A 27910-nucleotide genomic window follows, 5' to 3' on the forward strand; every position below is an offset into this window, starting at 1 on the left:
CGCGCCCTGTCGTGTGAAAGGTGACCCTGCCTCACTTCCTCTCCGCGGTGCAGGCCGGGAATGCGAGTCGCGATTGGCCGGCGCCCGCCCCGCTTTCCAGCGTGCTGGTGAGCAGGAAGCGGTAACGGCGGAGCGGGCGCGGCGGGGCGAGGGGCTCCTCGCGGTGAGTACCTAGCGGAACCGCCTCCCCACCCCGCGGGGCGCCGCGCCGCCGGGGCGCGACCCGGCCGGGAATTGAAAAGGGATCGATTTAATGCGCGCTTTGATGACGTAACGCGGACTAACGAAGCGGCGGCGCTGCCAAGCGCACGGCTCGGGCCGGCGCAGGCCCGGTCGCCTCCCCGGGGGCGCCCCCGCCGGACGCTCGCGCCCGCCGGCGGCCGCCCGCACCGCTCTCGGCGCGACCGTGCCCGGCGGGCAGTCGGCGCTGGCTAGGCCTTCCGCCTTCTCCCGCTCCTGGGACTCGGCGGGCGCTCATTGGCTCCTCCGCCCGGGGGGGGCGGGCTCTGCCGCCGCCTTACGATTGGCGGGGGCATCGCGCTGACTGCCATCGGCCCTCGCCAATGGGGCTGCGGCCGGGGGCGGGGAGGCCGCGGCCGGCTCCGGGGGAGCCCCGGGCAGGAGGGGGAGGCGGCGGCGCCGCCTAGCGGCCGCGGCGCCAAACCTGTCCCGCCCCTCGGCGCTGCGGCCCCCGGCGCGGGGCTGGGCCGCCGGCCCGGGGGAGCGGGGCCCGGCCCGGCCCGGCCTGGCCTGGCCTCGCCTCGGCGGTGGCGGCGGGGAGCGAGGGGCTGGCTCGCGCCCTGACTCCGCGGTTGCCGCCTTGGGGGCGAGAATCCGCAGGAAGGCGCGGAAGCGGCGCTCGGCTGCGTGTGCCCGCCCGCCCAACACCCGTCGGGTTCCCCCGCTCCGGAGGTGGCTGCGGCGGGATGGCGGTGGTTTGGCCAGCGCTCAGCCTGCTCCCCCGGGTCACCTGGGCTGCCGTGAAACCGCTCGGCCCCGCCCGCGGTCGTGCGCGATCCGTGCGGGCGAAGGAAAGAGGCGCCCAGTGCGTCAAACACAAGGAATTCCTGTGGCCGCCCAGGAGGACAGAGAGGGACAATAAGATGGCTTCGCTGAGGTAGATCTGGATGAAACCCACCCACAAGTGGTGTGCGTGTGGCGTGAGATGCAGCCAGTGTTACCAAGTCAGCAGCTGACTGCCTCTTCCAAGAAAACCGAGGGAAAACAACTGACGAAGTCCGGGTTCCGTCGCTCCACTATGAGCCTACTCCTAAGTGTCAACTTGGATCACTTCCACCTGCCATCCTTGGCATCTTGGGTTTCTCGACTGTACCTTTCACTTCTTCCTCCAAAGCAGTCCTGCTCTTACCAAATATATGCGGTTCTGCTGGGCTTTTTTCTGCAGTATCACTGAGGTTTTTTAAATGAGAATACTCAGTGGCTGCTGCAACTGCATTTAGATACGCAATGAATTCACACTTTTTACTAGTTCTATGTTAATTCCTGTCGATAAACTAGCTATCACAAGTTGTATGTTTTCTTATTCGTATTTTTAAAGTTTTCTCAGACAGAATTTAAGATTTCTTAGACTTGGTAGGCGAGAACTTACTCTATTATTTTGAGGGGTTTTTTGGTAAGGTAGCCCTACAAACATTCAACTTGGAAGTAAATTGCATTTGGGTAGGTGGAAGTCATGAGAATTGGAGGTCAACATTTTTTTTTTAAGTTTTAAGGAATTATGCTTTTAACTGCAAGTCATCTGTCATTTTATGATGTGTCAAAAATGGGCAAGAAGAATTAAATGGTGAAGTAAATGGCTGACAGTTTCCCAAAGGAGACTTTATGTGGAATACCAGATGACAAAAGGCAGGCAGGAGCTGCTGGTCATCTGTCTTAGATCCATGTTGTGGTTTAACCCCAGCCAGCAACCAAGCACCACGTAGCCGCTTGCTCACTCCCCTCACCCCAGTGGGATGGGGGAGAGAATCAGAAGGGTAAAAGGGAAAAAACTTGTGGGTTGGGATAAAGGCAGTTTAACAGGTAAAGCAAAAGCCGCACACACAAGCAGAGCAAACCAAGGAATTCATTCACCACTTCACATCGGCAGGCAGGTGTTCAGCCATCTCCAGGAAAGCAGGGCTCCATCACGCGTAACAGTTACTTGGGAAGACAAACGCCATTGCTCGGAACATCCCCCCTTCCTTCTTCTTCCCCCAGCTTTATATAGTGAGCATGACATCATATGGTATGGGATATCTCTTTGGTCACTTGGGGTCCCATGTGTGTCCCCTCCTAATTTCTTGTGCACCTGCTTCCTGGCAGAGGACAGGAAACTGAAAAATCCTTAACTTGGGATAATTGCTCCTTGGCAACAACTGAAAGCATCAGTGTGTTATCAACGTTGTTCTCATACTAAATCCAAAACACAACGCTATACCAGCTACTAGAAGAAAATTGACTCTATTCCAGCTGAAACCAGGACAACCCATCGTTACAGATGAGGTGAAGTGAAAGCAAGAGCAGCATCTGCTCCCTTCCACTTCACCTTGCCCTCACAGGCTGGTCTCCTCTGTCCCCGTTAAGACCCTGATATGTATTTCGGTGTCTGCCTGGTGAAGCAGTGATAGCAGGTAGAGCTAGACTACCATAAGCAGTTGCTTCTGCTCTTCTTTTTTCGTGCTCACAGCAAAATGACTTCTCTATGGGCATGGGCCAGTTTCTCTGAGATGCCAGAAAGACTGTGTTTTGTGGCAAAAATAGGAATTCCATTATTTCCTTTACTTGATGTCTGTTAGTCATAAGAAAGTAACTTCAGCTTTATCATAACTGGGTAATTCTCCTATCTACTTCTGTCATACCCCATATAACCTAATATGTGTTTGTTGTAAATGAGGTGGAATTTACACAGCCGCACAGGGGAGTTAGCAAGTGTGGTGGCATCAGCTCAGATGTGGTTAGTACGTGTAAGAACAGTTTTGCTCTCGGGACTTTCCAATTCCAATCGCATGCAAAAAGAATCTGCACCAGAAGTCAGGGAGCACCTGCTCTCTGGTTTCCTCTAGCACTCTGAAGAAAACTGCTTGTTTGCCACGCCAGAAATTCCCATCTCTCTATTCAGTGTTTGGTTTGATACTAGCTGCTCTCCTGCCTTTCTTCCTCTTGTCCATACAAAGTATAACAGTATAGTGAAGGGTATGTCTCAATAAGACTCATTCAGGCCTAGCCAGAAACCGCATGTTCTTCAAAGTGAGATAGACTGTGAAAAGAAACAATGTTTCTGTGCTAATGTGACTTTGAAATGTCTTTGCTTTTTCTGCGGCATTCTCAGTGTGAGCCATGTGAATGTAGGAGTTGAAGATGAGTGCTGCTGCACAGATCTGAAGTCATTTTGCCTGGAGTTAATTTGCGAAATGCTTCCATTGAAGCACTTGGACTCTCTCCCGAGGTTCTTTTGCATAAGCAGCAGGCTGACATTTGCCTCTTGTCCACAGACACAGAGTTCTGCTAAACTTCTTCAGGTCTGAGAACCCCTGCAACTCCCACCCCCAGCTATGTTTGTTGTATAAGTAAGGGAGGAAGGGCCATCAGATTACAAGCCTGTGTGTCTCTTTCAAAAGGTTGGCAAAGAATATTTCACCTTGCAGGCAGAGAAGTGTAAGCAGCCTGGTTGAATAAGATGCTCTTGGGTGTGACAGCACATTAAATCCCTGGCAGCTCCTATGTACTGGGAAGCTGAAAAGTGCAGCTATATTACATTCTTATTTAAAGGAATTAAACATCTTGTGTTTGCTAGGTGCAAAATGTGGCTTAAATATGAAAATTTTAAGAACTGTTCATCCACCAAGTGGATTGGTGGAATTGTGATAAATAACTGTATAAAGATTCTGACATCATGCTGCTGAGGTGTTGTTGAATAGTTAGCTGTGGGGATATTACATCCCTGCAGTATTTGCTTTGAGGGAGGTGGGTCCCTGCTGAATCTGTAGAATAAAGAAATACCCTTACCTACTCTGTTTTTTCACGTGTATACGTAAGGCAACATTCCATTCCACATCATTAACCCTACCGTTTCCTACCTGTTGGCTAAAATCAGGTAAAGCTGTTACCAAGACAGTTTAGTGTTTCTATTGGTTTTGTAGTCCCTGAAAAGTGCTAGTTAGTTCATGTTTGTATACTAACCTGACTGTGCATAGTATTTACTGAGTGGTACAGTATTCTTACTCTCCTACCACATCTTTTGCAGACTAGTCCTCTCACCATGGAAGCTGAAGAAATGGTGGAATGTATCCAGGAATTCCCTGAACACTATAAAGTTATTTTGGATAGACTGAATGAACAACGTGAGCAGGACCAGTTTACGGATATCACTCTTATTGTTGATGGTATGTACAGGCCTGAGAAGCAGTTGGTATACAGAGAATTCTGACAGCTGCGCTGGGAAGCTCTTGGGTTTGTCACAGGTCAACTGTCAAACTGGGCTACTAACAAATTCTTGGTTCTGTACCAGCGTGCGAGTTGCTTGCAGAGTTTCATTTAAAATCTTGGGGAGAACAGCCTCCAGCAGTGATTAATAATGTTGCTTCTGCTTTTCCAAACAAGGGACTAAATATTTTCAGATAGAAGCCCACTTTGAAACTGCTGTGCTGTATTTAACGTGTTGTCTAAGGATTTCCAAAACATTGTTAAAGTATTTTTTCCTAACTTGAGCTGACTGTTTGCATTCAGAGAACTTGTACAAATATTGTGTTTTAAAAAAAAAACAGCAAAACCACCTTGAAATAAGATTTACTTCTTTCTTCTCTGATATCTGCCTGCTATTTTAATATGTAGTTAAAATAGGATAGAAGCACTCACTTTTCTTTTTATATGTGTTCTAAGGACATAAGTATTAGTTTAAAAGGATGATGGAGATGTAGGTGCTTATTATGTCCTTTAGAAAAGGTGGAGTCTGATAGGTCACCTAAGATTGCTTCTTATCCCTAACACACCTTAGAACAGATGAGGACTTCAAGGAATATAGTAGGACAGACTTAGCTAAAGGAATGACACCTGGTCTTTAAAAAGATAGCAAGAACTCACTTGAAGGAAAACGGTCCTGCAGAGCCCCAACTAGAAAAAAGTAAGCAATGAAATAAAAATTACTCTTCAGGAATTGCCATAGTTTAAGTGACAGCACTTGCACAAAACTTATCCTGAATGTTTGTTCCTCCTCTGGTATTCCCAAATCCATGTGCTGAGCTCAAAGCTGGTTTTGTATGCAGCTGTGTAGTTCTAATTCATGTTGCTTATCTCTGTCCTATGGACCTTTATGGACATTCATGCCTGCACCATGGAGAAGGCGAGACAGTGATGGGGAATACGCAGTCTGAAAAACAGGAAGAACAGAGTAGAACCACTTGTGTTCTGCAGTGTTGTTTATGCTGGCAGAAGTGGTGATAAAACACATAAGTCTGTAAGAGCAACAAAAAACAAGGAGAACCTGGATAAAACCTGAGCGCTGAGCCCAAGACATACAGGAAAAAAGTTTGTATAGGAATTTCCCATAACTTAAATATCTGAGAAGAGAAACACTGGAGTGCGTGAGTCCTCCAGCTGATTGAGTTGCAGAGCTTCAGCAAGGTCAGTGATGTCAGCAAGGGTCTGCCTAAGATGGGACAGGCTAGCTGCAGTAGTATCCCATGTTACAAGGGATAGACATACTAAGTGACTGTATGCTGCTGGAATAGATTTGTAGACTGGGCGGTCTCTTTTCTGCTTCTGCACTTATTCTGCACTATGAGTGAGGAAGGTTATCCTAATCCAAAATTTTTGTCTTTCTGTAGGTCACCATTTCAAAGCTCATAAGGCTGTTCTTGCTGCCTGTAGCCAGTTCTTCTACAAATTCTTCCAAGATTTCACTCAGGAGCCCTTGGTGGAGATAGAAGGTAATCCGAGTTGTGCAAATAAAAACCTTCAGAGTTGTGTGCCCAAGCTGGAAATTAATGTAGTGTCCTTGGTACAGGCTTACATACATGCTTGGTCATATCAATTAGCTTTCTAGATCTCAGCTCTCAAGTTGTTCTGAGGCAGCTACCACCACTGGAAAAAGAACTTCCCCTGAAAAAAAATTAAAAAGAACAGTCTTGAATTTAATCTTTTGGAAGGGAAAGTGTAAGGTTCTGTGGGTGGTTTTTTCCCGTTTTTTTTTTTTTTTTTTTCTTTCTTCCTTCCCCCCAATACATGGCTAGTGGAGGTCAGGCAGACCTGGTATGGTTTTAGGACTAGCAGTGTGACATACAGTCTTTCCTTGACAACAGCCATTCTGGTCAGATGAAAAAGGCTGCCAGTGATGGCCAATGGCAGATACCTTGGCTGGGATGCCAGAACAAGATAGACATGGAGCAATACTTAGAATCATAGGATCATTTAGGTTGGAAAAGACCTTCAAGATCATCGAGTCCAACCGTAACCCAACACCACCATGCCCACTAAACCATTTCCTGAAGTGCCTCGTCTACATGTTTTTTGGACACCTCCAGGGATGGTGACACCACCACTTCCCTGGGCAGCCTGGTCCAATGCCTGACAACCCTTTCAGTAAAGAAATTTTTTTCTAATATCCAATCTAAACCTCCCCTGGTGCAACTTGAGGCCGTTTCCTCTCATCCTATCACTAGTTACTTGACAGAAGAGACCAGCACCCACCTCACTACAACCCCCCTTCAGGTAGTTGTAGAAAGCAATAAGGTCTCCCCTCAGCCTCCTTTTCTCCAGGCTAAACAACCCCAGTTCCCTCAGCTGCTCCTCACAAGACTTGTGCTCCAGGCCCCTCACCAGCTTGGTTGCCCTTCTCTGGACACGGTCCAGCACCTCCATGTCTTTCCTGTAGTGAGGGGCCCAAAACTGAACACAGGACTCAAGGTGCGGCCTCACCAGTGCCGAGTACAGGGGGACAATCACCTCCCTGCTCCTGCTGGTGTATTGGGTCTGGCTGAGATGGAGTTAATTCTACCCATAGCAGCCCTTGTAGCACTGTGCTCTGCATCAGTAGATAGAAGGGTGTTGATAACACACCAGTGTTTTGGCTACTGCTGAGCAGTGCTGGCACAGCATCAAGGCTGTCTCTCTCAACAGTAGGCTGGGGCAGGGCAAGATCTTGGGAGGGGACATAACCAGGACAGCTGACCTAAACTAACCAAACAGATAATCCATACCACATGACATCAGCTCAGATAAAAAAGCTAAGTAAAGGGAGACGGAAGGGGGGGCATTTTTGTCTTCTGGAGCAACCACTACGTGTACTGAAGCCCTACTTCCCAGGGAGTGGCTAGACATCGCCTGCTGATGGGAAGTAGAGAATAACATCATTTGTTTTTCTTTGCTTTAGCATGCAACCTTTGCTTTCACTTTATTAAACTGTCCTTATCTTGACCCACGAGCCTTTTGTTATATTTTCTCCTCCCTGTCCAATTGAGGAGGGGGAGTGATAGAGTGGCTTTGGTGGGCACCTGGCGCCCAGCCAGGGTCAACCCACCACAGCTGGCCACACTATTTCTGATACAGGCCAGGATGCTATTGGCCTTCTTGGCCACCTGGGCACATTACCAGCTTGTCTTCAGCTGGCTGTCAGCCAGGTCCCCCAGGTCCTTCTCTGCCGGGCAGCTTTCCAGCCACTCTTCCCCAAGCCTGTAGCGCTGCATGGAGTTGCTGTGACCCAAGGGCAGGACCCAGCACTTGGCCTTGTTGAACCTCATACAGTTGGCCTCGGCCCATCAATCCAGCCTGTCCAGATCCCTCTGTAGACCCTTCCTACCCTTGAGCAGATCAACCCTCCCTCGCAGCTTGGTGTCATCTGCGAACTTACTGAGGGCTCACTCAATCCCCTCATCCAGATCATTGATAAAGATATTAAAGAGAACTGGCCCCAGTGCTGAGCCCTGGGGAACACCACTTGTGACCAGCTGCCAACTGGATTTAACTCCATTCACCACAACCCTCTGGGCTCAGCCATCCAGCCAGTTTTTTACCCAGCGAAGAGTACACTTGTCTAAGCCATGAGCCACCAGCTTCTTAAGGAGTATGCCATGAGAGACAGTGTCAAAGGCCTTGCTGTAGTCAAGGTAGACAACATCCACAGCCTTTCCCTCATCCACTAGGTGGGTCACCTGGTCACAGAGGGAGATGAGCTTACTCAAGCAGGACCTGCCTTTCATGAACCCATGCTGACTGGGCCTGATCACCTGGTTGTCCTGTATATGCTGTGTGAGTGTACTCAGGATGAACCGTTCCATAATCTTCCCCAATACCGAGGTCACGCTGACAGGCCTGTAGTTCCCTGGATCCTCCCTTCGACCCTTCTTGTAAATGAGCGTCACATCGGCTACTTGCCTGGTAGGCAGAGAGCAAATTCCTGGAACAGTATTTCAGCCTCCAGTAACTTGCTGCTCAGAGGTCTCTTGAGAGAGGTTGTATTTTTGTGTTTAAATCTATACTTTTTATTATTCAAACAGCTTTTTGTCCATCTTATCCTTCCTTTTATCTTTATTGCTGCATAACTCTGTAGTTACTCCAGATTCACATATTTCTGTAGTAGACTTTTTCTTCCATTATGAGCCTTTTAAGAGTGTCATCTTCATGAAACTGGCACCTACAGTACTGTGAGCAAAATGGTGAGCAGGCAAGTATGCAAGATTCATCAGGTGCATGAGACTGAGTAATTGCTAAAAGAAACTGTTGTTTTTCTTGCCTGTATACAGGTGTAAGTAACATGGCATTTCGTCACCTAATTGAGTTCACCTATACAGCAAAACTAATGGTCCAAGGTGAGGAAGAAGCAAATGATGTTTGGAAAGCAGCTGAGTATCTACAGATGTTAGAAGCGATCAAAGCACTTGAAATCAGGTAAGCACATAAGCCTCTTTTTCTTCCCAACACTGAAATGTACAGTCAGAAGAATCCTTTTACAAGAGCTGGCTGCCAGTATTTTGCAGTGCTGTTCCTTATCTTGAAACATCCTAAACTTGTGTGGGACCATATATGCTTCTACTGTAAGATAGGGTCAGAATTATATGGGCTGAAAAATGAATGTCACATTCTTTGGGCTGGAACTTGATGACAAGTGACACAGCTGATAAATGTTGCAGACATTGTAGGTTTGTGGCTGTGGTAACTAATACCAGGTCTCTGTGCTATTTGACTGCCCACACCTGATTGACAGCTGGGTGTACAGTGACGATGTTCCTCAGGTAGTTAGACCACATTATCAAGCTTGTGCTGGTGGTTTGATTTCATGCAGCTTTCTGCTGTTTATGAGAGAATAAACAGTGATCTTAAAACTTCTTGCTGCAAAATTAACCTCTTAAACTTCTTGAATGAATGTAACTGTTATAATCAGTTTTATACGGGATCAATACTTAATCAAATGTTGCTGTGGCACCTTTTATCCCATACCAGGAACTGTACTCTGTTGCCAAACTCCAACATGAGAAAAGCAGGTGCTAGTCCCATCATGCTGTTTTTCTTCCCCTTCCTTCCCTTTCATAAAGTGCTGTCATGTTCTCATTCCTTCTGCAGGCTACACTGTTCTGCCAGCATGAAGCACAGGGAAGGGCAATAAATGCTCCCAGCGTTATGGTTATTCTTGCTTTCTCTTCTAGACCTGTTGAAAGGTCTTTGCATTCAGGCTGAGGAAAGACTGTTGCTTCCTTTTTATCTCCCCATAGATACGTTAGCCAAGGAGAGTGGTGTTGGCCCAAGTTCCTCTAGTAGCCCACTAACATTTCACTTAAAAAAACTCTCTGTGACATGATACACTGCAAACTTGGTTTTCAACATCAGCATTTATTCTCCAATTAACTTATTCTGTACTTATTCTGTGGATTGGCAGTAGAGCTGAATGTAATTTTTTTTTTAATAGGAAAGATATGGGATGTGAGTTTCTAGTCCTACAACCTCCACAAACACCCTTTTTTTGACCCTGTTAAGATTAAGTATGATACCAGCAAAATAATTTTTTTTTCTTTATTCAGGAGAGAAAGCAGACCTTAGCTGTCTGCTTGAGGAATTTGAAAGAAACTGAAAAAGTATGTTCTAATCAGTATCACTTTGAGTCAGTGTACACCGGTAGAGCTGTTGAACCAGGATTCAGATCCATCCATTAAGCTAAACTGTCCAGCCTGCAGTTATTTCTCACTACTGTATAATGTTATGCAGTTTGTTAGTTATGCATCACTAGTAAACACTGTAATTCTTATGTTACAAAGAAACAAATGTTTTTCTTAATATGAGCACACATGCAAGCCAGTCTATTCAGAGTTATTTCCATTGTTTGTAGATTTTGAACAGTTTTTGAGGAGGTTAGTTTGGTTTGGGGTTTTTTTTTTGGTTAGGAAGACAAATTTGAGTACCACTGTCAGTCTCTGCTTTCTCCTCCACAGTAAGAGAGTGAGGAATTGCAATACAGTGCCTTAGAGCCTTGACTGAAAGGGTTAAGCTTCAGAAACTTCAGCTGAAGTAGAGATGATTATAAAACTAACTATTTGTATAATGCCTCGAAGAGTTGCACATTGCATAATCTAGACTAGAAAGAAAACAACCACCTGTTACTCCTTGAAGTGCAGTTGTGTTGTATGTGTGTATCCCTATTCAAAGTTTAACACAATGTGGTCAAGGACAGTAGTCTCCTCTTTGCTGAGTGGATTATTCTTTTGGTATGTGATCCTGGAGGTCCTTGCAGTAATGTGCAAAAGTAACTGTCACCTTCTAGACATAAGAAATCCAGGGTAGATGAAACTGTAAGTTTAACTGCTCTGTATTCCTGTGTCTGAATAGAGTAAGGTGCAGTTTAATAAGCTCTATTCTGCATTAGATCATTAGCCACGTATCTCTGATGTATGACTTACAGATACTGGGAAAAGCCTTCTCTCTCCTATTACTAGAAAACATGAAAGTGATAGGGAGATTACATGAAAGGAGTCATCAGGCTGCAAAGGAAGGTAAAAGGACAGATTACTCATGTCAGTCTGATTTGAGGAGAAAATAGCCACGCATTTTCAAAACCGATAATCAGTAGTAAAACCTCCAGCACGTAAGTGCTGAGGATGATCTTGAGGGTGTGACTTGAAAGCATTGGTCCACTTGGCTCTGTCAGTGTTTGAGATGAGATGCTATCCCTGACATCTTGGAGGAAGGGGGTTGTGTGTGTATGATTGTCGTGGTTTAACCCCAGCCAGCAACTAAGCACCACGCAGCCGCTCACTCACTTCCCCCCCATCCAGTGGGATGGGGGAGAAAATCAGGAAAAGAAGTAAAACTCCTGGGTTGAGATAAGAACGGTTTAATAGAACAGAAAAGAAGAAACTAATAATGATAATGATAACACTAATAAAATGACAACAGTAGTAATAAAAGGATTGAAATGTACAAATGATGCGCAGGGCAATTGCTCACCACCCGCCGACCGACACCCAGCCAGTCCCTGAGCGGTGAATCCCTCCCCCCCCCTTCCCAGTTCCTAAACTAGATGGGACGTCACATGGTATGGAATACACTGTTGGCCAGTTTGGGTCAGGTGCCCTGGCTGGGCATAAGAAGCTGAAAAATCCTTGACTATAGTCTAAACACTACTGCGCAACAACTGAAAACATCAGTGTGTTATCAACATTCTTCACATACTGAACTCAAAACATAGCACTGTACCAGCTACTAGGAAGACAGTTAACTCTATCCCAGCTGAAACCAGGACAATGATGCAAGGCAAACAGGAACATAGCTGGGGGTTGTGTTTAAGCGCAGAAAATTAAACTAGAATACTCTTTCCACATCCCAGTGGCTTTTGTTTTTACCTGAGCTGTTAGCTGTGTGCTTTCCTGAAGTACAAGATGTTATAAAAATAATTTTGTGAAGTCACAGCTGTAGTTCTCTTAACAAGCTGTAAGCTCTGCAGGCAATTGCATACACTCCAGAGCTTAAGAGATGAATAGCGTAGGAAGGACTTGATTCTTATTTCTGAGTAGGCAGGCCAAAGAACTCTTTCCTTCAGGGAAGTTTTCTTTCCAAGTAGAGAATTTCACAAGTTTCTTAGATAAACCTATGTCATTAGGTTAACTGGCCTTTCTTCTTGATAGGTGCTTTGTAGCATTCAAGCAGAGCTATTTAAAACACTTTAGTAGCCTTATGTCAAAGGCTCTGTAGCTTTAACCATGCTATTTTACAGCTCTAAGGAGTATAGGCTAAGGACAAATTAGCTTCTGACATGTACACGGATTATGTCATCATTCATCATTCAGCTTCTTTGAGAAACAGCTGGAGAGTGCTGGATACAGAAGCTCAGTATTAGGTGCAAATTGTTATGTCAGTGCTTATGGATCTTAACCATGTTTATGCAAATGCTTTACAGGAATAAAGAAAATTCATCACTGTTAGAATCAAATCAAGCACAAGGTAAAAATAAACCAAAAAAGAGGAAGATAGCTGAAACCTCTAATGTTATCACAGAAACACTGCCATCTGCAGAATCAGATCCTGTTGAAATTGAGGTTGAGATTGCTGAAGATACGATTGAAATGGAAGATGACAGCATCGAAGCACTGGAAGAAGTAGCTTCTGCAGAGCAATCCATAAAGTACATACAGACAACGGGTACATCAGATGAATCTGCTTTGGCTCTTTTGGCAGATATCACCAGCAAATATCGTCAGGGAGAGAGAAAATGCCAGATCCAAGAAGAAGGTGATAGTGCAACTGATCCTTCATGCAAACAGGTAGAAGGTATTGAAATTGTGGAACTTCAGCTGTCACACGTGAACAATCTATTCCACTGTGAGAAATGTAACCGTTCATTTAAATTGTTTTACCATTTTAAGGAACACATGAAAACACACTCTACTGAGAGTTACAAGTGTGACATATGCAATAAAAGGTACCTACGAGAGAGTGCTTTGAAACAGCACCTCACCTGTTACCACCTTGATGAAGGTGGTGCCAGCAAGAAGCAAAGACCTGGCAAAAAAATACATATATGCCAGTACTGTGATAAGCAGTTTGACCATTTTGGGCATTTTAAAGAGCACCTCCGGAAGCACACAGGTAAGAGTACTGCTACAGTCCTGTCCTTGTGGCTTTGGCTCTAGCATTTTGCAGTTTTGCATGTTTTGGGGAAATAGAGAATATGCTGAAGAGAACACATGAGTCCTGAGTGCTAGAAATACTTGGTTTCTAGTTACAACTAAAATGCTGGTTTGTCTTTTTGTTTGTTCATTTGGTTTGTTTTCCACTGATGTAAACTTTTGAGGGATTGAGGTGGTTAAAAATAGGCACCTAAAACCAGAAAGCACTAATGAAGCTTCTCTTTCAAGTCTATTAAATCTTAAACATTTTTTCAAAATAATTTCTTAAGGCGTGTTTCCTTCTTCAGAAGTACCAAACTAAGGAGCTACTTTTATTTTCACAATTCTACTAGTAAATGTTTCTGTTGAAATATGATCTGAACTGTGAGCTTCTCAGTGGAATACAGTTTAGAGTGTTTACTTGCCTAACAGAACTTCTGAGCAAATGCCTGTTAATGCATTAGGCATGAAATACCCCCTAACAATTCTCTCTTGTACCATCTTGTTTGGAGAGTTTCACCCTTGCTTTTGACATCTCATCTACAATTTGATTTTTCTTTGTTAATGAACACAGCAAAACATTTCTAGTGACTATAGTACACTTTTTTTACTGTGAAATCTGTCTCTGAAATCTGGATAGCATCTTCTGAGTACAAAATGACTTGTGCTCCTTCTTTCCTCCTTATAATATGAGAGGTTAAGATGCTGCTTCTTCATCTCACTGAAAAGTCTACTATCTGAACAGATACTGAGCATTATACAGATAACTGAATGTAAAATATATGTGGTCCTGATCTTCCAGATGTTTTTCTTTAATAAGTCAGTCATGAGTCATCAGTAAGAATTTAATGGAGGGTAGCAGACCAATTTCTTTTGCAGCTTCTTATTGTTAAAGCCTTTTAATTAAAATTTCTTTGTATCTGTGTATGGGACTGCTGAGTATTGATATATGACACTTGTGTCCAGTCTATTCCCAATAGCCCCTTAAAAGTTCTGTTTATAAACAGTCTTTGGCAAATCCTTATCCCCTACAAAGCAGGGAGTGTTTCTCCGTTATGAGCAATCCAAATACAAGCTGCTTAACAAAAGTCTTTTCAGAGAAAAGTTTGTGGCAGATTAACAGAGTAGCCCAAATATCACAATATGTTGGTTGCTGTTTCGATAAAGGATTTGAGGGACACAGCAACTTAATATATCACAGGAGGTGCAGAGTACTTTCTAAATATATATTGATACAACAAGTATAACATGTGGAATCTAATTACTTCTGGTTTAGCATTTTCAAAAGCCTTAAGCTTAAAATCAAGACAGATACTACCATTTAACTGTGCTCTTCTAAGGTCAGTGGGAAAACCCCCATTCAGCCAAAGGCTTTCTAACTTCTGAATTCTGTATAGCACTGGTTGAATGCTAAAATGAAATCAAAAGTCTTGGGAGAAAATGTCCTACAAAGTATTTGTTCCTGTTGCTGCTTAATCACAACACCAGCAATAACATGAAAATAACAACTGGGGCAGAAATAGACACCTTAGCAGTGTTGGTAATTTTTTTTGATATAGGAATTTGACATTACCAACGGCTATTATCTTTGTCTCAGTAATAGAAAGGAAGGGGATCCATGGAGTTTCTTACTCATGCATTCAGTGCCTTAAGCAGTTTGTGGTCTCTAAAAAAACACCTCAAAAATCTCTTGCATGTCATGTAACTCTGAAAGTATTACAAAGTCATCACCAGAACTTGGGGGCGGGGGGGCCTGAAATAATTATTAGCTTTTTCCCCTTTATGAAAATGGATGAGATTTCACTTACCAATCGTAAGTAATGCGCAGGACAGAAATACTGCAAGGCTGCACTTAAGTAGTGTGTATCTGTTGTGTAAGACAAATTAGAGCTATTGAACTCAAGAAGAACAATTTCCTCATACAGAAATCAGGCTTAGAATGAAGCTACTGGTCTCGTTATGCTGCTTTAATCCTGGTATTTTGCAAAGCTTATATTCCCTAGCAGAAAGAGCCACTGAACAGCTTTGATTCCCTCTGGTTTTACTGGAAATCTTGACTGCTGAATATTTCTCGCAGTTAGGCCTTCTTGATTTTTTTTTTTCTTTTTTTTCCTTTTATGGAGAGCGTGTGTGTGCTCACATGAGTGAAGGTAGAAGTGACGGAATTGTGATGTGCTCCAAGCAGCTAAATTAATCTGCCCTTGTCTGAAAACCCTGTAGCTGAAGTAATTTGTATACAAACGTCTTCAGAAAAATTAATCAAGGTCTTTGCCATTATTGGTAAATCTAAAATATGTTTTACAGGAATTGAACTTCAAACTGAAAATAACATCTTCCATAGGAGTGAATAAATGGACTCTATTTACGTGCCTTGAATAAATGATCCCAATAAGTTCATTTGATAAACACCTGCCTTTGGTGTGTTTGTGGAAAAAAAATAATAACTACGTTTACTATTTCTCTCTATACCCGTTCTAAATAAAGATATGGTAGCTTTATGGTTACAGTTGAATTACCTGGTATTTCTTACATGTTAGGCAAATAAAAGTCACTGTGTTAGTAGTTATGAATTTCTTTGGGTTAAAAAATATTTATTTGGGGCAGTCTCCTTCCTGTGACTGTTGGATTAGAAAGGACCAGCACAATATTGGCCTGTCTCTGGTCAGAATTTGTGTCCTGTGAGTTACTTACAATTGGCAAGTGAAATCTCATCCATTTTCATAAAGGGAGAAAAAGATAATCATTAGATCAGGCCAAAACCCTCCCTCTTCATAAAATCTCACTTAGATGAGACTAAACTCATAGTTGGATGATGTGCTGGGGAGGAGAAGCAAGTTGTCACCTTTAGCAGAGGAGGTTAGCCCCCAGCTCACCAGCGTATTTCTCAGAGAAGGAGGAGAAGACAGCTGGCATGCTCTCTGTGTTTTCCATTATTGCTGTGACTGGTGCAGCTCAGGTCACTGCATTGATTTGCACTGTACAAGAAGTCACACCATGTCTTTTGGCTTTTGGATATTGCCACCATTATCTTTCAATTGTCACTTTCAGACACTTTTGGCAGAATATGTTGGAGGTTACTGAAGAATTTGAGTAAGAATAGAATAAATCTCTCCCTGACTGCTGCCTTGCTCCAAGTAACTATTTAAATGTGACCAGATCACAGGGCAGGTGGAGGTCTGTGGTGTGAGTTTTGCTCTCTAGTATCCATTGGTTGCTTGGGCAAAGTCCATGGTTTTTGACCTGCAAGACTGGTGGTAGTTCAGCATCCTCTGTATTGCCTGTACAATAGCCTCCAAAAACATAGCATTTTGTAACTGTTAAGGGGAATGTTCCCACCACTTAACATTTTTCTGTAGCCTTTAGGTGTATAAGTGAGAATTATAGGCTACTTGTGGATTTCTTTTGAAATGTAATTAGGAACTTCTGAATATCTTTATTTTTGAAAATATGGGTTTATTGGCTTTCCATCTCAATAGGCAATAACTATTGCATTCCTGAAATTGCAGACTTTTAAACTAGCTAGGATAGATTCTTATATTATTCACTGAAATGACTCAGCCTCTTTTGGAGTTCATTAAGCCGTTTGTTTCAGCAGTGATGTTGGTGTCAGTACCTCCACTGAATAACTATCAGACTTTCAGAAGAAACACACTGTTCCTAATTTTTTGTACTTTAATTTCCTTGAATTTCATTGTGTTTGTGCATGATTAAATTAGTAAACAGAGACACCAGTTGTTATTTTTTACTACTTGATGGCAGTAATAACAACGTACTTCTTTGGATGAAGAAGAGAAAACAACCTGTTTTCAGCCTCCCCTGCTGTTGTCCTTAGCTGGCTTCTGTGTTTGGTACCAGGTTTGAAATGAAGTGGCCAAACTGAAAGGAATTTTTATCTTGCTTGTGCCCATTTATGTCCCTCTGTGCTTTCTCTTCACTCTATTTTGCGGGGGAAGGGGTGTTGTTTGTTTTATGCCGTGCCAACTTCTTTTTCTGGAGGTCAGTTTCAGGTCCCAAGCATAAGCTGTTACTGTTCTTGAAAACAAAACTGTATTCTTTAAATACTTCCTTCTTTAATGTGTCACTTTATATACTTACTAATGTTGATTCTTTAATTGTAAATATTATCAGATGAAAAGAGAGAAATAGGTGCTATTTCTTTAAGATATTTTGTCAGGATAGTAATCTAATTTCCATAAAAACCTAAATGGTCCTTAAATAGCATTGGTAATTGTTACATTGGTTTTTTTCCTAAATGAGAGTAATGACTCCACATTAGGTTTTTGCCCTTTTATTTAACATAAATAAAGTTTACATGGAATGTCTTTCTCTTCTTCACCATGTCTTTTCAGCGTATTTATCAACTTACACAAAGGGGAGAGAGGGAAAGAATAGAGAGATGGCAGAAAACTGTCTGGTTTTATACACTTACAAATCCCTGTATCTGTCTTAACAGGTGAAAAACCATTTGAATGTCCAAACTGCCATGAACGTTTTGCTAGGAATAGCACACTCAAATGTCACCTGACAGCCTGTCAGTCTGGAGCCGGAGCTAAAAAGGGAAGAAAGAAGCTGTACGAATGTCAGGTGGGTAATGAAGTAGCAGAGTCTGAGGCTCCTTCCTATGCTGAGGGAGTGTGGGAGTACTGAGCAGGAAAGGCAACAAGAGTAGGCTTATGTCTCCAAGAGCTACTTTTAGTAAAATAAATACAAGGATCACAGTCAAGCACAACATGCAGATAAATTCTTACATCTAAGTAGTTCCATTTAAAATACGGTATAACTGATATGGAGCCTTATAATACTAGAGAGATTCTTATGGGTAGGTAAGTGTTCATCTGCATTTTACTGATCTTTCTGCTTCCTTTTCAAGGTTCTTAATGCACTGACCTAGGCTTTTGCATATTGACTTTGTCTGGAAAGTCATTCCAACTTAAGATGACAATCTGTAATGACTTTTAAGCAAATACAAATGCTGTAGATGGATGGCTAGGGTACGTGGTCACTATATGTAACTGACATTTGAAAAGCTGTTCAGATAAGTCTTACTTAGCTTTTAAAAGCCAATTCTGAAAAGCTAGAAACTACATGAGCTGAGGTTGGTTGTAGCATTTTTATTTGCCATTTTTCTGCCCCACTGCTGTGACAATTTCAAATAACACACTTCTTTCTCTTGCTCTTTCTTGCCCTCACCCACTCATTTGCTTTTGCTCTAGCTTCCGCTCTTTCACTCTTTCTCATACGCTCTTTCTCTTCCTCTCTCTCCCTCTTCCTCTCACTTTTGCTCTTTTTTTCTTTCTCTTTCTCACGTGTATGCTTTCACATGCTTTTGTGTGGTCTCCCCCTTTCTGTCTCTCCCCTCCCCCTTTCCCTCTCCCCCCCTTTCCCTCTCCCCCCCCTTTCTCCCTCTCCCCCTTCCCCACACAAGCCCTTCCACGCTCTTGGCATGCTCTTTCACCCTCTCCCCTGCTCTCTCTTTCACAGCCTTGCTCAATTGCTTTCACTTTCTCCCTCTTCCTCACTCTTTCTCTTGCATGCTTGCACTCTCTCTCCCTCCTCCCCTTAAGGGTCTCACCTTATTCAGTTTACAGAATGGCTGTGGTTTGAGGTTAAACTGGGTTGTGTAGTGAAGAAAACTGCTGGATATTGCCTTTATTTGTTCCAAAAGAGAGAGTGATCTTATTCTGTCATGGTTTCAGCCCAGCCGGTGACAAAGCACCACGCAGCCACTCCCTAACTCCCCCTGCCCCTGCCACGGTGTGATGAGAAGAAAATACAAAGGCAGGCTCGTGGGTCAAGATAACAACAGGGAGGGATCACTCCCCACTTATGGTCACGGGCAAAAGGCAGGCTCAACTTGGGGAAGAAACAAAACCAATTTAATTCACTACAAATCAAATCAAAACAAGGATAATGAGAAGTAAACCCAACCCTTAGAACACTTTCCCCCCACCCCTCCCTCCTTCCCGCCTCAACCCCACCCCCGGTCCTCTCTCCTCCTCCCCCCGGCAGCGCAGGGGGACAGGGAATGGGGGTTGGGGTCAGTTCGTCACACACTGTCTCTGCTGATCCTTCCTCCTCAGGGGGAGGACTCCTCACACTCTTCCCCTGCTCAGGTGTGGGGTCCCTCCCATGGGAGACAGTCCTTCACAAACCTCTCCAATGTGAGTCCTCTCCGTGGGCTGCAGTTCCTCACAAAACTTCCCCAACGTGGGTCCTTTCCGCAGGCTTCAGTTCTTCCCGAACTTCCCTGGCGTGGGTCCTTTCCGCAGCCTGATCTTCACTCACAGGCTGCTCCAGCATGAGCTTTCCCATGGAGTCACGGCCATCTTTGGGGGCCTCCGCTCCCCAGCTCACGTCCATGGGCTGGGGCGGGACAGCCTGCCATGTCTGCAGGGGCATTCCTTTCTCCCCCACTGCTCCTCCCCCTCCTTCCTCACTGACCTCGGTATCTGCATTGGTGTTCCTCTCACATTCCAATCCCACTACTCACTGCAGGTTCCCCTTCTTAAATACATTCTCCCAGAGGGACTACCATCGTCATTGATGGGCTCAGCCTTGGCCAGAGGCAGGTCCAACTTGGAGCCAGGGAAACTTCTAGAAGCTTCTCACAGGAGCCACCCCAACAGGCCCGTAGTTCCCCGGGTCCTGCCTGCGACCCTTCTTGTAAATGGGCATCATATTGGCAAGCCTCCAGTTGACCTCCCCTGTTGACTAGGATTGCTGATAAATCATGGAGAGTGGCTTGGCAAGCTCTCTCAGTACTCTTGGATGGATCCCATCTGGTCCCATAGACTTGTGAGTGTCCAGACGGCGTAGTAGGTCACTAACTATTTCCTCCTGGATTATGGGTGGTATATTCTGCTCTTCAGCCTCGCCTTCCAGCTCAGGGGGTGGAGTACTCTGAGGGTAACTGGTCTCACTATTAAAGACTGAGGCAAAGAAGGCATTAAGTACCTCAGCCTTTTCCTCATCTCTGGTGGCAATGTTCCCCTCTGTATCCATTAAAGGATAGATATTCTTCTTGGCTAACTTTTTATTGTTAATATATTTGTAAAAACATTTTTTGTTGTCTCTTACAATAGTGGCCAGATTGAGTTCTAGCTGAGCTTTTGCCTTTCTAATTTCCTCTCTGCATGACCTAACAAGATCCCTGTACTATTCCTGAGTTGCCTGCCCTTTCTTCCAAAGATGGTAACCTCTCCTTTTTTTCCTGAGTCCCAGCAAAAGCTCCCTGTTCAGCCAGGCCAGTCGTCTTCCTTGGCGGTTCATCTTGTGGCGCATGGGAATAGCCTGGTCCTGGGTCTTCAAGACTTCCTTCTTAAAGAATGTCCAGCCTTCCTGGACCCCTTTGCCCTTCAGGATTGTCTGCCAAGGGACTCTCTCAGCCAGTGTCCTGAACAGGCCAAAGTTTGCCCTCTGGAAGCCCGTAGTGGTGGTTTTGCTGACCCCCTTCCTTACCTCACCAAGAACTGAGAATTCTATCATTTCATGGTCACTAAGCCTGAGACAGCCTCCAACCACCACATCTCCCACCAGTCCTTCCCTGTTTGTAAACAGTAGGTCTAGCGAGGCTCCTCCCCTGGTTGGCTCACCTACCAGCTGTGTCAGGAAGTTATCTTCCACACACTCCAGGAACCTCCTAGACTGTTTGCTCTCTGCTGTGTTGTATTTCCAGCAGACATCCGGAAAGTTGAAGTCCCCCATGAGAACAAGGGCACACGATTCTGACGCTACTGCCAGCCGCTTGTAGAATGATTCATCTGTCTCTTCAACCTGGTTGGGTGGTCTATAACAGACTCCCAGCACAATATTTGCCTTGTTGGCCTTGTTGGCCTTCCCCCTCATCCTTACCCATAAGCAGGTGACCTTATCATCACAATCGTGTAGCTCTGTACAGTCAAAACACTCCCTAACATAGAGAGCCACCCCACCACCTCTTCTGCCTTGCCTATCCCTTCTGAAGAGCTTATAGCCATCCGTCGCAGCACTCCAGTCATGGGAGTCGTCCCACCATGTTTCAGTGGTGGCAACTAAGTCATACCTATTCTGCTGCACAATGGCTTCCAACTCCTCCTGTTTATTGCCCATGCTGCGTGCATTGGCATAGATGCACAGCTATTGATTCCACCCCCAGCATGGGCATGCCACCCCCAGGCTCATCTCTGGTGAGCCTAGTTTTATCCCCTTCCCCCTTCGAACCTAGTTTAAAGCCCTCTCTATGACCCCCGCCAACTCATGAGAGAGAATCCTTTTCCCCCTTTGAGACAGCTGGATTCCATCTGTTGCCAGCAAGCCCGGTGCTGTGTAAACCTCCCCGTGATCAAAAACCCCAAAATTCCACCAATGGCACCAGCCTCTGACCCATGTGTTAATCAGGAGTGTTTTTCTGTTCCTTTCAGTATATTTCCCTGCCACTGAAGGGACTGAGGAAAACACTACCTGTGCTCCCAATCCTTTCACTAAAGTCCCTTTTGATTGCTTTTGGACTTCTCTCCGCGATCTCATCACTGCCAACCTGCACAACCAATAGCGGGTAATAATCAGAGGGCTGAACCAGACCACGGAGTTCCGTAGTAATGTCTTTTACCCGGGCCCCAGGGAGGCAGCAGACTTCCCTGTGGGATGGGTCAGGTCTGCATATTAGGCCCTCTGTCCCCCTCAGAAGGGAGTTACCTCCAACAATTACCCTCCTTTTTCTCTTAACAGAGGCTGTCAGAATGCGTGGGGCTGCCCGACTGGGCCTAGGCACCTCACTAGATAGGACTTCATCTACACCCTGATCTTCATTGACCTGGTCCTCAAGTTCCAGAGCCCCATACCTGTTGTGTAGGGGCAACTGGGAAGGTGAGGGAGACCAGGAGGGGATTTGCCTGCCTCCCTGAGCAGGGACCTGTGTCCATTCCCCTCCATCTCTTGGGTCCCCTCCTACCTGGTGGCAAGAGGGCAGGGGAACCTCCGCTTCTTGTGGAGCCTCCATCTGCTGCCTCTGCCTCTGCCTCAGGGATGGTAGGTGTGGGTCCACCAGTCTATCTCCCTCTCACAATCCCTGATACTCCTCAACCTTTCCACTGCCTCCTTCAGCTCTACCACCAGGCTGAGCAGATCATCCACCTGGTGACACCTCGCACAGGAGTTGTCCCTGCTGCCCTCCAGTACCAGTGACAGGCTCAGGCACTCCCTGCAGCCGGAGACCTGGACAGCTGCGTGTTTGCTTGGGAGTTCTGTCTGGGTTGCCACATTTTTTCTAGCAATGGCTTTCACCCAAGTGGCCACCATAGCTGTGTCTCCTTCTGAGAGGACAATGCTGTGGTGCGTTGACCCTGGCTGGATGCCAGGTGCCCACCAAAGCCGTTCTATCACTCCCCCTCCTCAGCTGGACAGGGGAGAGAAAATATAACAAAGAGCTTGTGGGTTGAGATAAGGACAGGAGAGATCACTCACCAATTACCGTCACAGGCAAAACAGACTCAGCTTGGGGAAAATTAACTCAATTGATTACAAATCAACCAGAGTAGGGTAATGAGAAATAAAACCAAATCTCAGAACACCTTCCCTCCACCCCTCCCTTCTTCCCAGACACAGCTTCACTCCTGGATTCTTTACCAACCCCCCCATCCCCCCAGTGGCACAGGGCAACAGGGAATGGGGTTTATGGTCAGTTCATCACACGTTATTTTCTGCCACTTCATCCTCTTCAGGGGCAGGACTCATCACACTCTTCCCCTGCTCCAGCGTGGGGTCCCTCCCACAGGAGACAGTCCTCCACGAACTTCTCTAACGTGGGTCCTTCCCACGGGCTGCAGTTCTTCACGAAGTGCTCCAGCATGGGTCCTTTCCACAGCGTGCAGTCCTTCAGGAGCACACTGCTCCAGCGTGGGTCCCCCACGGGGTCACAAGTCCTGCCGGCAAACCTGCTCCAGTGTGGGCTCCTCTCTCCACAGATCCGCAGGTCCTGCCAGGAGCCTGCTCCAGCACGGGGTTCCCACGGGGTCACAGCCTCCTTCGGGCACCCACCTGCTCCAGTGTGGGGTCCTCCCTGGACCTGCAGGTGGAGATCTGCTCCACCGTGGACCTCCATGGGCTGCAGGGGGACAGCCTGCCTCGCCATGGTCTTCCCCACGGGCTGCAGGGGAATCTCTGCTCCAGTGCCTGGAGCACCTCCTCCCCCTCCTTCTTCACTGACCTTGGTGTCTGCAGGGTTGTTTCTCTTACATGTTCTCACTCCTCTCTCCAGCTGCCATTTCCCGTCTGTCCCAACTTTTTTCCCCTTCTTAAAAATGTTATCACAGAGGCGTTACCACTATCGCTGATTGGCTCGGCCTTGTCCGGCAGCGGGTTCATCTTAGAGCCAGCTGGTATTGGCTCTCTCGAACACAGGGGAAGCTTCCAGCAGCTTCTTACAGAAGCCACCCCTGTAACCCCCCCCCCCCACTACCAAAACCTTGCCACACAAAGCCAATACAGATGCCCACCACTTGAGTAGCCTTCTCGAGCTGGGAAGGGGCTGCAGCCTCCCTGTGTGAATTGCCACATGAACTGCCGTGCCATGCCTGTTTGCCCACCCTGACTAAGTAATTTCAAGTGCTTATCTATAAGGTTAGTATTTTAAGAAGTGTATGTGCAACTTCTTTCTAAAGCATGACCCCAGGGGAAAAAAAGCATGGCACTAGAATCACAAACCTGTTTTAACAGACTTCAACAGCAAAGTGGAGATACTTAGCTCCACTACACAGACCTGTTCTTGAGTTAATCCCTGTCAGATAGTCCGTCATCCTTCTGTGGATGCTAAGATTATGAGGAGGTGGAACATCCTGTTTCAAAACTATTTGCCAGCAGTGAAGGGGTGTTGAAACATGTGTTCTTTGCTGCTTTCTGCAGCCAAGAACACTTGCATGGACAAAGACTGCTGAGCCTGCTTTTTTACTCCAAGCCTGACTCTACTGCACTCTTCTCTCTCTTATGCCCTGGTGTCACGTCCCAAAGTTGGAGAGACTCAGGTTTGTCGATTTCCTTTGTCAGAATTAAGGTGAAACGACACCAGGGGAGTTCAAACAACAATCCACATTTATTCAACCTAGCTAACCTTGCGCAAGTACAAGTGAACTGCTGTTTGAAAAGAGAAGGGAGGTGTAGAAAAAGAAATGGAAAAAGGAACATGGAACTGTATCAGGAGAGCCCTCCCATTGAGTCACGAGGTTCAGAGCAGACCCCCTTGCTTTCTGGACTCCTTCTCAAAGAGGAGCCCAGGGGCGGCTCGATCCACTCCTAGTCTCAGACTTGGCCAGCGGTTTATGTTTAAAAGGATAAGGTGTAGGGACTGTGGAAAAGAGAGAAAGAAAAGAGGGAGAGAGAGAAAGAAAGAGAGAAGAAAAGGGTTTCACCAGTCCTGTGTCCAGCCAGCATAGAGATCCAGTTCTGGAGGGCGCGCACTGAGAACTCATTCTCCCTTCTTTTATAGTGTGTTAGTTGATGGTCTCAACATGCACAGTTCCTGTTCCCGGGGTTCTCTGGAATCGGTCGGTGAGCTTTGGGGGGGTTCATTGGGGAGCTGCCTCTTTTTCCCTGCTGACATGACCGCCTAAGATAGAAGCACAGTCCTATCTTCCGTGGGGCCTCCTCCTCCAGGCACATATGCTGTGCTCCTTCTCCTGGTCACTTAAGATATGGAATTGCGGCTTTGGAGAAGTGCGGTCCCACCCTCCGTGGGGCCCTCTCCTCCGCCCACATTGTCCTGTTCACAAAACTCCAGCAGTTTTACAGAGGCCATTTTATTCACCAAAGTTCTTTAATGAATGTTTGAGACATTGACTATAATTTGTCAGACCATCACACCTGGCACCTTGTTCATTTCTGCAGTCTCTTGTGTGTTGTTTTCAGGCTGCTTACCTCAGTAAGAAGAGAAGGAAGTGTGCTCATGTGCTTTGTGAAAATGTTGTGTCTGCAGTTGAGGCAGTACTTTTAGCTGGAAGACAATTAAAGGGATCAAGTTTTAAGAGAGTTTTATCTGCTGACATCATTCAAGTGGTTTTTTGAAATGGCAAAATGGGAGAGTTCAGTCTAGCCAGTTAAACCTCACGATGCCATGAGCCAAATGAAAGCTGCTAAGGAAAAGTTGGCTAGTAGTACTACATCCAGAACTTCAGTAAAGGGACAGTTTGTATTACACTTTCATTGTACAATATTATTACATAAATAGCTCTCCACCCAAAATTCTAGCACCAGATATTTATTGGGGCATGCTACTGTATGTGAATTTCATATAAGGTTAAAATAAGAAAACTTTCAAATGCTGTACTGATTCATAAATTTTGTAGGTATATATGCACGACTCAAAGTAGCACACTATTTCTTAAAAACAAATAAATATATACCAGGTCTTCTGCTCATCTGAAGCTGACTTCTCAGCTTTTACCTCTAACTTATATGTTTTTTTAATCCAAGTAGCAAGAAGCTAGACTATGTGAAGCCATGATCTGAAATAGGCACTGTACTTAGTCATATTTCTGTTGGCACTGTTTAACAAACTGTATCTTTTGTTTCAGGTTTGTAACAGTGTGTTTAACAGCTGGGATCAATTCAAAGATCACTTGGTAATACACACCGGTGACAAACCCAACCACTGTACCTTATGTGATTTGTGGTTTATGCAAGGCAGTGAGCTGAGAAGGCATCTCAAAGAAATGCACAATATTTCAGAACGAATAGTGACAGAAGAGGTTCTTCCAGTGGAAGCTGTGGAAGCTGAACCAGTAACATCAATGACTATAATAGAACAAGTGGAGCAAGTCCACGTCCTACCAATAATTCAGGTACAAGTGGATCCTGCACAGGTAACTGTGGAACAGATGCACCAGGATCTCATACAGGATAATCAGGGGAAAGGCACACAGATAGATGAACTGCAAGAACAGGTGCAAATTAGTTACTTGGAAGTTGAACACATTAAAACTGAAGAAGGTGCTGAAGTTCATGTGGAGCAGTTACATGTTGAGCATGTAAATCAAATACAGATGGAAGAAGTACAGGCAGAACTTATAGATGGAACAGACCTTGAACAAGTAGAATATGAAACTGTTGATCAAGGAGAAGCAGAAGAAAAGGAACCTAATCAAGTAGATGATGCAGATAAGGAAGATCATGAACAAGCTGAAGACTTAAAAACTCAACAGTTAGTGGGCACACAGAATGAAAAGATGGATGACTAGGACAAATAGCCACACTGTGCAGGTTTAGGAATGAAATACCAAATTATTTTTGTTAACTTTTACATTGGTTTTTGAATCGTCAGTGGTCAGCTTTCCAATATGCTGTCTTTAGGAAGCTGGACAAGTGGACCAAAATTAGCTTTCTTCATGTACAACTAAACTTCTGTCATATGTGAAAAATAACTTTTCATGTAATACCATGGAACAGAAACTACCGCCGACACGGACAGCTTTGTGAGGATTTTAATCATGAATAGTTTGTATCATTGTTACAGCATCCCCAGATATGTATGTAAGAGTAACTTCACCTCTTTTCCTCTTGCAATAGAAGCAATCTCTTGTTATAAATTTGCAGGGTGTCTGTGGCAGAAGAATCAGTAAAATCTGGTGGGTTCTATTGTAAGTGACAATTGGGTACCTGTGAATTTTTGGATCAAACTGTTTCCTGTATCCTAACAGCCGTCCCTAACTTTCAGGCTGGGGAAAAAATATTGTTGCTGGAGGTCTCTGAGCACAAAAATCCTGTGCCTTTTCAACACTGACTGGTTAAATTTCCACAAAGTTGCTAGAGTGTTCAAGAACCTACTTCAGTAAAAAGCAATGTAGGTAATGTTACAGCGCTTCATATTTTTGCTTAAAATTGTCAGCTACTGATTTTTTTTTTTTTTTTTTGCATTAAATTCAGTAGAGGGGTGGGTGAGGGAGGAAACAGATTCCATGTGGAGGCAGTAGGACACTCTAAAAGGAACACTTTAAAATAGGAAAAGCGCAGTAGAATCTGTGGTAAACATGAGCTGGAAGAAAGCTACCAGCAGATTCTTCTTTTATAAATCATCATTTTTGAAAATTAATATGTTTAAACATAAATATAGGAGACTTGTCTATATGGTATCAGGTTCCTGGTTTTTTGAAATGAAATTCTGACACTTGACACAAAGATGTGCTAAACATAAAAGTAAAAGCCATACGTATGGGTGGTAAACTGTGGACTGAAAAGTAGCAGTGTAAATAATTTAATCAATATTAGACAATAAAACAATACCAACCATGAAATGTTGCATCATTTGTTTCATCCAATAAATTAGGAACAACTGAGTGACTGGCGATTATAGTGCCAGCTCCCAGTGGTAAGAATCAATCTAATTTTTAGTAAGAATAATAGCTCTTCACTGTAAAGTTAGATTTTTTTAATTTTTTTTTTTTAGAAAATAATTGTCTAGCTTTATGTTCAAGCATGCTAAGGACTTCTAATTCTCAATTATTGTCTTGAGATTAGAGGTGCTGCACACTTCTGAAAAACTTTCTTTTCAAAGCCTTAACTGAAGGGAGGAATTTTTGCAAGGACATTCCCTAATGCTGTCGGTAATCCTGTAGTTCTTAGTTAAAATCAGGCTCTTCTATTCAGTCCTCTCCAAATGCAGAATTATTTCCTGGGATTTGTGCTTTTATTTAGTCTCGTTCAAAATGGTTCTTGTGTTTCATCGTAGCCTTTGAGAAATTGTTGCAAAACAAACATGGATCTCAATTAAAATTTTAAACAATTTGATTAATGTAACTTGCATTCTTTTTTATGATGTTTTGTGTTTTCTGAGAGGGAAGTAATATGTGACAAGATTCTGT

The 27910-nt window shown here is 44.6% G+C and overlaps 1 protein-coding gene across 3 annotated transcripts; it reads left to right on the top strand.

Moving 5' to 3' along the window:
* ZNF131 (zinc finger protein 131) lies at window positions 1-27836 on the top strand. Of its 3 annotated transcripts, none has more exons than XM_069776328.1 (8): window positions 735-1117; window positions 3329-3518; window positions 4244-4382; window positions 5823-5924; window positions 8736-8880; window positions 12377-13065; window positions 17539-17669; window positions 25628-27836. In XM_069776328.1, exons 1-8 carry the CDS (start codon window positions 927-929, stop codon window positions 26288-26290), a joined length of 2250 nt encoding a protein of 749 aa, XP_069632429.1. In that variant the 5' UTR covers window positions 735-926; the 3' UTR covers window positions 26291-27836. The 3 variants fall into 3 exon arrangements, with proteins under 3 accessions (XP_069632428.1, XP_069632429.1, XP_069632427.1); XM_069776326.1 differs by lacking the exon at window positions 735-1117 and having other exon boundaries at window positions 3314-3518; window positions 12377-12740; window positions 12843-13065; XM_069776327.1 differs by lacking the exons at window positions 735-1117; window positions 3329-3518 and adding an exon at window positions 1-163.
* Window positions 27837-27910: the final 74 nt, after the last annotated feature.

This window comes from Haliaeetus albicilla, chromosome Z (genome assembly GCF_947461875.1).
Source record: "Haliaeetus albicilla chromosome Z, bHalAlb1.1, whole genome shotgun sequence".
In the NCBI taxonomy this organism is placed as follows: domain Eukaryota; kingdom Metazoa; phylum Chordata; class Aves; order Accipitriformes; family Accipitridae; genus Haliaeetus; species Haliaeetus albicilla.

Excerpts from the sequence above, each read along its gene's own strand:
- ZNF131 (XM_069776328.1), top strand. The coding sequence starts at position 927 with ATGGCGGTGGTTTGGCCAGCGCTCAGCCTGCTCCCCCGGGTCACCTGG. Across the intron at positions 1,118-3,328 it reads AATAAGATGGCTTCGCTGAG|TGTGAGCCATGTGAATGTAG; the intron begins GTAGATCTGGAT and ends CGGCATTCTCAG. Across the intron at positions 8,881-12,376 it reads ATCAAAGCACTTGAAATCAG|GAATAAAGAAAATTCATCAC; the intron begins GTAAGCACATAA and ends AATGCTTTACAG.